At 30.3% G+C, this 12,841-nt stretch overlaps 1 protein-coding gene across 5 annotated transcripts in view; it reads left to right on the plus strand.

Annotated features, from left to right (window-relative positions):
• The window catches only part of LOC126706966 (ankyrin repeat-containing protein ITN1-like), a 223,625-nt gene that overhangs the window by 42,955 nt on the left and 167,829 nt on the right, over window positions 1-12,841 (plus strand). For 4 of the 5 annotated variants that reach the window (XM_050406557.1, XM_050406556.1, XM_050406559.1 and 1 more), the window contains exon 2: window positions 11,419-11,632. In XM_050406557.1, coding sequence (XP_050262514.1) covers window positions 11,419-11,632 — 214 coding nt within the window. Of the gene's footprint in view, window positions 1-8,349; window positions 8,610-11,418; window positions 11,633-12,841 lie in introns of those variants that run through there. The other variant, XM_050406558.1, reaches the window with a different exon arrangement.

Raw genomic sequence — 12,841 nt, forward strand, 5'->3', positions numbered from 1 at the left:
ACTCCCAAACGGAGTTAATATCTGATGTTTCAATCAACCCATTTGGGATGGCAACTTTGTTATTACCTTTAATTCAAAAATGATAAAAAAAAAAAAAAAATTGATAATAGAAGTTTAAATTCTTAACGTAATAATTATTCTTAGGGTCCGTTTGGATACAGCTGAAAACTGAAAACTGAAACTGAAAAACACTATAGCAAAATAATTTTTAAATGTGTGAATAGTAACGTAGGACCCATTTTTAATGAAAAAGTTGCTGAAAAGTGAAATTTGTGGGTCCGTAAACAATACACGATGTGAACTAATTGACTAAAAAAATAGAAAAGTCAAACTTTGCGGCTACTGTTCATTGAACAGTACATGAACAGTAGCCGCAAGTCTCACAAACGCATGAAAAAAAAAAAAAAAAAAAAAACGCAGACGCAAACATGCTCTATTTTCAGCCCAATCCAAACATAGCCTTAGTCCTAAAATTTTGGCTTTTTTTGGGAGGAGCTAAGTGAAACGTTAGGAGGGAAACAAATTTTTGGGAAACTTTGGGTGGTAAAAAATAAAAAAAGAGATTTATTTTAAGGAAAAAAAAATAAAAATAAAAGAAGACAATTTTAATTAATTACCATTTTTGATTGGCAATTACCATTTTGTCATGCATTTTGTAATTGTACATGAATCAAACACATCTATATATTTAAGTGAGTTAATTAGTGTAAAATATTAAGAATCTAATATTAATGAGCTATGAAATAAAATTTAAAAACAAAAAACAATCACATATACTCAATAAAAATCACCACACAACTTTTTTAAAAAAAAATACCACACAACAAAAATTGTCACACGTTCTATCTTATTAAAAAAAATTTTAAAAAAATGGTCATTGCTATTATTAAATTTAGCAATATAGGTACACAATACATGTTCATCACCTGCCATACTTGGATTTGAAATCTAATGGTTGGATTTGAAGAGTGTAATGAAAGGTTCATTTTGGTAAATTACGGTTACAATTAAACGGTTGGATTTAGAGAAAGGCGCAGTCAAAGTTTAGTCAAAGTTGGTCAAACCCGATCAAACATAAAAGTGGTCCCGATACCATTGGAGTTGATGATTATTAGGATTGAAGAGTGTGGTAACATATTGGTATTGGTAAAATTTGAGACCAATTGGATGGTCAGATTGAGAAAATATATGTAGTCATATATACACAACACATGTCCATCACATGCCATTCTTAGATTTGAAATCTAACTGTTGGATTTGAAAAGTACAATGAAAGGTTAACTTTGGTAAATTATGGTCACAATCAAACAGTTGGATTTAGAGAAAGGTGCGGTCAATAACTTATTATTAAATGTTACACCAACCAATAACTTATTATTGAATTCAAATTTTGAAACTCCAACAGTCGGATCACATTTTCTATATGTCCTTAACATATATGCCAATTTTCATCTCAATCGGGTGTAATTTACTATTTGATCTTTAAACTCATCTTTTAGGTGTTGTTTTAAATTACAAAAACTTGAATTTAAACAATTGATTGATGACATGACTATTAATTTTTTATCACCTTGAAAGTTTGTATGCTTGAAAAATATATGAAGATAATGTAATCTAACGGTAGATTTGTCAAAATTCACATTGAATTAAGAAATATAGGGTTGGGTTCAAGTTACACTTGATATAACTCTAAAAATGTTACACTAACCAATAACTTATTGTTGAATTCATATTTTGAAAATCCAACCGTTGGATCACATTTTATATTTGTTCTTAACATGCAAGCCAATTTTCATGCCAATCGGGTGTAATTTACCATTTGATCTTTAGACTCATCTTTTATGCGTTATTTTAAATTACAAAAACTTGAATTTAAACAATTGATTGATGACATGACTATTAATCTTTGATCACCTTGAAATTTTGTAAGCATGAAAAATATATGAAGATAATGTAATCTAACGGTAGATTTGTCAAAATTCACATTGAATTAAGAAATATAGGGTTGGGTTCAAGATACACCTGATGTAACTCTAAAATATGTTACACCAACCAATTACTGATTATTAAATTCATATTTTGAAAATCCAACCGTTGGATTACATTTTCTATATGTTCTTAACATACATGACAATTTTCATGACAATCGGATGTAATTTACCATTTGATCTTTAACCTCATATTTTATGCGTTATTTTAAACTACAAAAAATTGAATTTAAACAATTGATTGATGACTTGGCTATTAATCTTTGATCACCTTGAAATTTTGTAAGCATGAAAAATATATGAAGATAATACAATCTAACGGTAGATTTGTCAAAATTCACATTAAATTAAGAAATATAGGGTTGGATTCAAGTTACACCTGATGTAACTCTAAAAAATGTTACACCAACCAATAACTTATTATTGAATTCATATTTTGAAAATCCAACATTTGGATTACATTTTCTATATGTTCTTAACATCCATGACAATTTTCATAACAATCGGATGTAATTTACCATTTGATCTTTAAACTCATCTTGTATGTGTTATTTTAAACTACAAAAACTTAAATTTAAACAATTGATTAATGACATGGCTATTAATATTTGATCACCTTGAAATTTTGTAAGCATGAAAAATATATGAAGATAATGTAATCTAACAATAGATTTGAAAAAATTCACAACAAATTAAGAAATATAGGATTGGGTTCAAGTAACACGTGATGTAACTCTAAAAAATGTTACACCAACCAATAACTTATTGTTGAATTCATATTTTGAAAATTCAACCGTTGGATCACATTTCCTATATGTTCTTAACATGCATGCCAACTTTCATGCCAATCGGATGTAATTTACCATTAAATCTTTAAACTTATCTTTTATGCATTATTTTAAACTACAAAAACTTGAATTTAAAAAATTGATTGATGACATGACTATTAATCTTTGATCACCTTGAAATTTTGCAAGCATGAAAAATATATGAAGATAATGTAATCTAATAGTAGATTTGTCAAAATTCACATCAAATTAAGAAATGTGGGGTTGGGTTCAAGTTACACTTAATGTAACTCTAAAAAATGTTACACTAACTAATAACTTATTGTTGAATTCATATTTTGAAAATCCAACCGTTGGATCACATTTCCTATATGTTCTTAATATGCATGCCAATTTTCATGCCAATCGGATGTAATTTGCCATTTGATCTTTAAACTAATCTTTTATGCGTTATTTTAAACTACAAGAAATTGAATTTAAATAATTGATTGATGACATAACTATTAATCTTTGATCACCTTGAAATTTTGTAAGCATGAAAAATATATGAAAATAATGTAATCTAATGGTAGATTTGTCAAAATTCACATCGAATTAAGAAATATAGGGTTAGATTCAAGTTACACTTGATGTAACTCTAAAAAATGTTACGCCAATCAATAACTTATTGTTGAATTCATATTTTGAAAATCCAACCACTGGGTCACATTTTCTATATGTTCTTAACATGCATGCCAATTTTCATATCAATCGAATGTAATTTACCATTTGATCTTTAAGTCGGAAGACAAAAAAAAAAAAGAAAAATTTTGGGGTTGGGAAATTTAAAGGTCTGTTGCGGCGGTCCAACCCGCCGCAAAAAGGATCACTATTGTGGCGGGGTTTTTGGAGTGCCGCTATAGCTCTATTACTGCCGCTAAAATAGGTCTATTGCAGCGGTTTTATGTCCCACCACTGTAGGACGCCGCAAAAAACCCTACCTATCGCGGCGGTCACAAAAAACACCGCAATAGATCTCATGTATAGTGGCGAGCCAAAAACGCGCCGCAATAGGTGATATATAGCAGCAGTTTTCGCACCCGCCGCAATATGCCCGCCGCAACTGCTTGTTTTTCTTGTAATGAGAATTATTCTCTCTTTCTTTCTTGGGTCCGGTTAATGTGTGCCCTTAGGACATACATTAAGCTATCCATTTTTAAAATCACTTTCTTGGGAATTGAAAAGACTGTCAATACTTTTTCAATTCCTGAGAAAAAAATTTTTAAAAATGAAAATTATTGTATACCCTTAGAGCACACATTAACAAAATCCTTCTTTCTTTATCTCTCTTTCTTTCTAGCCCACGACGGCTCCCCCAATACATTCAGTCTGTCACTACTCGTCCCTTTCTTCTTGTCCAATTGTACTCTCTCCTCCCTCTTCCACTTCAATCCAACCACTCCTCCATTTCCGAGTAATTAATAAGATATTCATCCATTACTTTAAACTTTTCTTGTCATTTTCAAACCTCAAGGTGAGGTGTGGAATACACATATTCCTGTGTTTTTCACCAAACACACATACCACACTTTTTAAAAGATCAAATTAATACATTAATTATATTTTGATGTACGTAAGGCTTGAATCTCAAATCTTTCATTTAACAACAACTTTTTTTTTACTAATTAAATTAATTGGAACTTATAAATATATTTCATTTCTAAATCATATGATATAAGACAAAAACTTCATCATCCTTTTTATAAGACAATATATTGTATTTCAATATGTAACACCAAAATGTCCAAGTATAGAATTCATCAAAATTTGTAGATATATTGGTGTCACAAAATAAAATGCAAAGAAGAAATTGTCTCTAAAGTTGCTAGATTTAAGACTCCGTTTGGATAGTCTGCAATTTTCGGTAACATTTTTATTTATAGTATTTATTAAAAGATATAATTTTTTGTAATTTTACGTTAAAAATGTGACAAGAAACTAAAAAATAACTTATTTATATATAATAAAAAAATTTAGAATTAAAAAATAAACACTAAACTTAGACAAAAAGTAAAAATCTTACCTTTTTCCCAAACACTATCCTATGAATCTTGTTTTTCTTACCCATTTGCGTTGTAAGCTGCCATAATGGAGTCTCCTTGTAAAATTCTCCAATCATATTACACAAAATTTCTAAGATTGATAATGACACTATCCTATGAATCTTGTTCTACTTACCCATAATGCCAAAATTGGGCTATATGTGTCTATCTGGTCAATGAAGATTAATATCTCCCTTCACATTTGAGGTTTTTTTTTTTTGGTTATGTTAAGCGTAATTGTAATTCAGTTGCTGATGCTCTAGTAAAAAAGTCTAGAACAGGTTTAAGGGTCCATTTGGATTGAACTTATTGTTGCTGAAACTGATAACTGAAAACTGAAAACTGAAAATACTGTAACAAAATAATTTTTAAATATGTAAATAGTGTCGTGGGACCCATTTTTAATATTCTTTAATGTATGAACAGTACTACTACAGTGATGAACAGTGACAAAACAGTGCATAAATAATAAAAATTGTCTCTAAATAGTAAAATCTGTCCCTCGTGAAAGCAAAAAAAAAAAAAAAAAAGAAGGGAAAAACGTGGACACAAGATTCAGCAAACGCTGAATCCAAACCCACGCTAAATTATCAAGTTTGGATAGAAGACATTCCTGGGAGTTTCCTTGGTCCTAGCTGATTTTTTTAAGATTTTTTTTTTTTTTCAATAATAGTCCTGTCTGGTTTTCTAGGCCAATTTCTAAATAAAATAAAATAAAATAATGCATATATCTTAAAATTATTAATAGACACTCAGAGATTAGAGAGAGCTGGAGGTTAGAGAGATTAGAGAGGTTAGAGAGATTGAGGCAAAAAATAAAAGAGATTAGAGAGAGTTGGAGGTTAGGGATAGAGAAAAGAAATTTTCTAGTGTTAAGGGAAAGAAGAAGAATAGGAAAAGAAAATAGTTTAATAAAAAGTGCACAAACGGTATTAGTGACTACGGACCAAATTGAATCAATTGATCATTTTTTAAAAGTGCTTGATAAAACCCCAAACCTCAGAGTAGTCTATTGTAATCTACCCTCAAAAATATAATAAGATATGTTGCGTCGTGACTATCCGATAAAGTTTGAAAAGTGAAGATAAAGACAAGTCTTTTCACTTGTCAATTGTCATCTCATTTTGAATTAAAGGCACCACAAGAGACCAAATAATTCAGAGAAAAAAGTGAAGATAAAAATAAGTCTTTTCACTTGTCATCTCACTTTGAATTAAGCCACCACATTGAGACAAAATAAAGCACAGCAAAAAGTAAGAAGAAACAGCAGAATGGAAAGAAGAAACAAAGAGAAGAAGATCAAGAAGGAGAGCAAGTGAACTGAAAAGAATAAGAAGCAGTAAGTAAAGTTTTGTGTTTTTTCACTTTGGAAAAGAAGTTATTAAAAATATAGTGTCAAACGTATTTTTTTTACATTATAAATACTTTAAATACATGTTTTTAAAACAATTTTCAAACTATAATTTTCACGTTATTTTGAATAATAATACTCAAATCCCTTTACCAAATAAGACCTTAGCGATTTGCAATTGCAGCCATTAGTGATCTTGCGGTGACCGGTGAAAAAAATAGTCACTAGCTCTAATTTTTACAAAACCCTTTTCTTTCTTTTTCTTCTTTCCCTTCTTAGCCCTCCCTTAAAATTTAGAACGTTCTCATTTTTCAAAAATTTACAAAGGAACTGAGCTATACTGTATGCTTCGTATCAAACGGATTTTTCTGTTTGTGGAATCTAATTCTGAACTCTGCAAGGTTCTCTGTCAGTATGGTCCTCTTCTCTCTCTCTCCCTGTGCTAATATTCCTTCTGATCCCAGCAGGGTTCTTAGGACGTTTCATTGTTTTTTTTATTGGTATATAATTTCAGGAATGGGTCACGGATCATAACAAATTCAAAATTAATATTCCCATTCAAGTTTAGCATTTACTTCTATTTCGTTTCAATAAAGTGGGGGCTTTGACTTTAAAAATGCAGTTAATCTTATGCACCACGTCACGCCTGCACGTCTAAAAAACCAAGCTAGGAGAAAAGGAAAAAAAAAAAAAAAAAAAAAGAAGAAGAAGAAGGTTCACCATATGATAAAACTTGACTTAGAGGAGGGGTTATATATTGTTCAATGTAAAGATTATAATCTAATTACAAAAAAATTATTATAATCTTATTGCCTCAGGCTCAGGTGGCTATAATTTGTTAAAAATTTGGTTATTATATAATTTCCTTCTAATAGTTTCAAATGAAATCTTAAATTTTAAAGATCTTTATTAAAATCATGAACTTTTTAAATCATTTTAATTCACACACTTAGGAGTCATTGTAGATTTTGAGTGTCTATTAATAATTTTAAGATACATGCATTATTTATTTTATTATTATTCTTTTAGAAACTGGCCTGGAAAACCAGACAGGACTACTATTGAACTAAAACAGGAAAAAAAATAATAATAAAAAACATCAGTTAGGACCAAGGAAACTCGCAGGAATTCCTTCTATCCAAACTTGAAAATTTAAATCTGTTGTAGACTTTTTTATTAGAGCATCAGCAACTGAATTACAATTGCGCTTAACATAACCAAACCAAAAAAAAAAACAAAAAAACAAAAAAAAAAACCTCAAATGTGAAGGGAGACGAAGGATATCATCTAATATATGACCGTACAAACAGGGACGGAGCTACATGTTAAGGTGGGGGCCATATTTTTGAAATTTTTTTTTTACTATATAGAAATATTTAATATTTTAATAATTAGTCCTAAAAAATGGGACTTGGCTCCTCCAACTATTTGAGTTGGTCCAATAATGTTCTTAAAAAAAAATTGTCCAATTTCTCTAGTAGTTATAGAGAATGTATTGTTTCTCAAATTCATTTTTTTATGGTAAAATGTGTTCTCGTATTTTTTAAAGTTTTGGATAATTTATGTCTTTGAACACTTCATTAATTTAATTGAAATTTTTTTACTCACAACGGTAGACAATTTGGTAACTTATATTGAAAATGAAAATTGTAAGGATTTCACCATGGAAGATAGTGAAAGATTAATTTAATTCTATGAAACATTTAGTTTTAAGGATTCATTATGAAAGATACTAATTTTGTGTGTGTGTATAGATACATGTGTTTGTGTATGTGTATAAAAATTTGTATAGACTAATAAATTAGCAACACAAATCGCCACCAAACAAAAGCTCCGCCCTTGCATACAGACTTTGATCTGCCAAACCAGATTGGAGAGCTTTGATCACTATAAAGCCGAGTCACCCTCAAAGATTACGTTTTGGATTGGTCTCATTATCTTATCTTTATAAATCTCGTACAATGCATTATTGACTATATGTATTATTGGTTTCTCAAAAAAAGAAAAAAAAAAGAGGGACTATGTATTATTGGAGAGCTTTGATCACTATAGCGCCGAGTCACCCTCAAAGATTACGTTTTGGATTGGTCTCATTATCTTATCTTTATAAATCTCGTACAATGCATTATTGACTATATGTATTATTGGTTTCTCAAAAAAAAAAAGAAAAAAAAAGAGGGACTATGTATTATTGGATTGGTCTTGCTATCTTATCTTTAAAAATCTCATACATGTGTTTCTCACAAAAAAAAAAAAAAAAAAAAATCTCATACATGTGCTTCTTTGAAGTCCAAGCTCAGGGAGACATTCGTTCTCAAAAAAAAGCTCAGGGAGCCATTGAAACTCACTAGTTCATAACCACTCCAAGAACAGCAACAACTGCATCAACAGCATAGCCAAGGTATCTCCAAAATCCTCCCACCTTCTATTTCTATTTCTTTCGTTACTCATACTCACACACACACACACTTAACACCACGTCCCACAACTCCCACAAACGGACCATAACCACCGCAATACACCACTGTACACAGTGGCTCAATCACCACCCAATTTTAAGCCTAAACCCTCGGACCATCATTCCAACACAATGTCCTACCAATAGATAATGGCCGAATTGAATCACCCCCAACAATCAACATTATGGCTCCCAAAACAGGAAGAAACAAAACAGCACCCTCACTGAACTATGGTAAAACTAACTAAACACACATAAATAAAAAATAAAAAATAAAAATAGAGAAGAAAGAAGAAAGAAGAAAAATGAAGAGGAAGATTTGATATGGTTGGGGAGGACCTTAAGGTTAAGGCTTGAAACGTGTAGTTTCAAACCTGATTGATGTAAAACTAAGCCAAAGAATTATATAGATTCCTTTTAATTTCTACTCCAATTTTCTTTGGGGAAAGGACTATTCCACATAATTTTGGAATTTTTAACAAACAATTTTAAGAAGCTTTTTATATTCTTCCATTGTTGAAAGAACACAAGAATATCATCTATATATACTACGCAAAAATCTTTAGGCTCTTTAAAGATTTTGTCCATCGATCTTTGAAAATCTTGAGGAACTATATTAAGTCGAAAAGGCATTACATTACACAATTCACCTTAAAATCATTAGACCATTAAATATATGATCCGATCAAACTCAATCAAAATTGATGGGATCTTTATAGCTTGTTCAGCTTGGATTAGATCTTAAAAAAGGACCGCGACTTTCCATATGCTAGAAATTATCTATTTATATATATTTGGTGCCCGTTTTGATTGGGCTTATTACGCATCCGTATTTTGAGTTTCACATTTATTTATTTATTTTTTTTCAGCGCGTATAAATAGTAATCGGATTGTTCATGCACATGAATTTAGAAAGGAAGTACACTATTCATGCACAGTAATCGTATGAATTTAGAAAGGAAGTACACTATTCATGCACAATAATCGTACTCTTTAGGCACTGTTAATGAAAACCACAACTACTTTATAAAAAAAAGTCTCACGACAGTATTCACACATTTAAAAATTAGGATAAATTACATATTTGGTTCCTATCCTTTACACTATATTTTAATTTGGTCTCTAACCTTTCAATTGTGTCAATTTGGTCCCTAACCTTTTAGTGTCGTGTCAATTTAGTCCCTATAGTTATATCTTGAATGAAAAGAGAAATTATATGTCTACAATATTTTTACAATAAATCCTAAGTGGCAGGTTGTTAATGGTTGTTATTGTTAGGGCAAAAAAGTAATCTTAGTGTTAGTTTCAAATTTAAATCAATAACAACTAACCACCTGTGATTTGTTGTAAAAGTGTTGTAGACGTAGCATCTCTCGAATGAAAATTGCTGACATGATAATTGGTCAAAATAAAATTTTAGTCTATTGTCACATCAATGGAAGCTGATTTTTTATTTTGACCATTAGACATATCATCAATTTTCATCCAAAAGATAATAGTAAGGACTAAATTGACAGGGTACTGAAAGGTTAGAGGCCAAATTGATACAATTGAAAGGTTAGAGATTAAATTAAAATATGGTGTATAGAATAGGGACCAAAAATGTAGTTTACCCTAAAAATTATTTTGCTACAGTATTTTCAGTTTTCAGCAAAATAAGCTGTATCCAAACGGACCCGGTCTTTTGAACAAATTTAGAATGCTGTTAAAGAAATAAATTAAAAAATATAGTATCATTCATGATTTATTTATGATAAATTGTTAATCCCAAAATATATCTTTTTAATTTTTATAAAGCTCGGAATAAAATTACAAACTTTCAAATAAATTAAATTATTTTCATTTCAAACTTTTAAATTAATTTCATGATATTTTTCTCTAAATAATTAATTCCTACTTGTATATGTGTTTCCATTTAAAATATACTTTTAAATATTTTTTCATAATCTTATCTTTTAATTATATATTTCTCTAAATAGATAAACTCAATATTCTTTTATGACTAATTATTTTAGTTTTCTTTTTGAACACTGACTTTATTTGGTTATATACTGTAAATTAAGGATTTTATCATTATAAATATTTGTTAACAAAAAAAAAAAAAAAAATTGATCTCTTCGGAACCTAAAAATAATAATTTTGAGCTCTTTATTGTCAAAAGATGTTTATCTTATACAAAGAATTTTCAATAATTATATTGTATAAGTCTGTCTTTATATGCTTATAATTTTTATTAAAAATATTATTTTAAAATTAATCAATCAATTTTCAATCTTTTAGATATTTTTTTGTATAATATTTTTAAGGCTTGTTTGGATTGATTGAGGGGGGAGGGTAGGAGAATAGAGTAGAGTTAGCCTAATTTCGGGCCAATTTTACTCTACATCCCTCTGCTCTCCCTTTCCTCCCCCTAAATCCAAATGGACTATTAACTTGCAAGGCGTTAAGAGCTTCATATGATATATTGATTTGACAAACATCAAGGTGGTCATAAACTCATAATAACAAGAAGGCAAGCACCCTTTGGGTGGGAAATATTTGGTATTTGAAAACCACCATTGCAATTTGCAGATTATCATTAGCCCATAAAGTTAAATTATTTCAAAATAGGAATTTTTGTTACATGAACGATACTTATTTATTTATTTTTTTTTGTACACGTCAACTATTCACAGAATTTTGAATTCCATCTTTACTACATAATATCTTACGTAGTTCATTTACTATTCTTATCTTTAATTTCTTACAAAAGAAGGGGGAAAGAAAAATCATCAAAGAGGGTGCTTTCAACATTTCTCATAGAATGAGTCATTCTCATGGGGCTTCTTCTTTTGAAAATATCAATCGACAAGGACCCTCTTCCGTTCAATCTGTTACTGCAGATACTAGTTCTCAGGTGGCTTTGGAGATTAATTCGAAGACAAGCGTGCATGCCGCACAAGAAAATCAAAATCAGACTTACGAAAGTAAGTGTTCTCTCTTTATCTCTTGTACGTATGCGGTTATTCAAACAAAGTGACACATGAGTTTTCGAATAACATTGGGAAAAGTTCTACAGAATTGTTTTTTCCATCTGTATTCCAATTTGCAAAGTAGTGATGTTGAAAATATTACAAATTGGACGATTAATTATAATGATTTTACAAATTTTATCATATAAGATGATATGTCAATGTTTAAATACAACACAAAAGTAATTAAGGATAATATTTATTTATTATATAATTTGTTAGTTTTTAGATCCCTGAAAACTAGATTTGTTTAACCTAATTAATTAATCAAGTTGATTATTAGGTTTATCATTAAGATCTAAGTTAAAATAATAAAGTCATATCATGTAATGTAGTGGAAAATAAAGAACACAATTATATGACTATCCAGGAAAACCAAACCGATAAAAAATCTGGGGAGGATTTAACCTAACTATCTTTGAAAGTTCAAATATGTGTATAAACACCCTTAAACTTTTAGACCCCCAATTTACAAATTAACTAATTCAAGCATTATGTCAAACAACTAGTGTGCGGAAAATGAACATAAACTATAATATAGAATTGGAAAAACTAACTAAGCCAAATTAAAATCTCAACCCACAGCAGATAGTAAAAGGCAAAGATAGAAGGGAAGGAAGATGCAAACACAAAGACAACACGCGATGTGTTATCGAAGAGGAAACCGAAACCCTCGACGTAAAACCTCTCCGCCGCCCTCCAAGCGGTAAACAATCCACTAGAAAATGTAGTTGGGATACAAGGACAACAATAGACCCTCCAAGCCTAATCTACCCAGTGCACCTAAGCCCTCCAAGCTTCTTGCTCCAACGAGGTTGCGTCGAATCTTTTTCTTTTCTAGCTTCCCGGATTCCGCTACTAGACCGTAGCATCAACCAATGTAGATTGGTTCCTTCCTAACTGCTTCCCAGAAATCCAAACAGCTCTCTCACAGTGATGAATATGGGGAGAACAAGGTTTGGTAAAATGCCTCTCAAGGATTTGACAATGGAGAGGAAGAGAGTTAAGGAATTTGAAGAGACTCTAATGTATAGATTGTGGGTGAATCAATCTTGTTTTTCTTTAGGGTTTCTCTCTTAAAATTCTCTCTGGAAGCTCTCTTACATTTGTGGGTAAAAGGGGTATTTATACTGGAGTAAGAGAGGAATGTGAAACGTCAGAATT

The sequence above is a fragment of the Quercus robur genome, chromosome 11, assembly GCF_932294415.1.
Source record: "Quercus robur chromosome 11, dhQueRobu3.1, whole genome shotgun sequence".
Taxonomy (NCBI): domain Eukaryota; kingdom Viridiplantae; phylum Streptophyta; class Magnoliopsida; order Fagales; family Fagaceae; genus Quercus; species Quercus robur.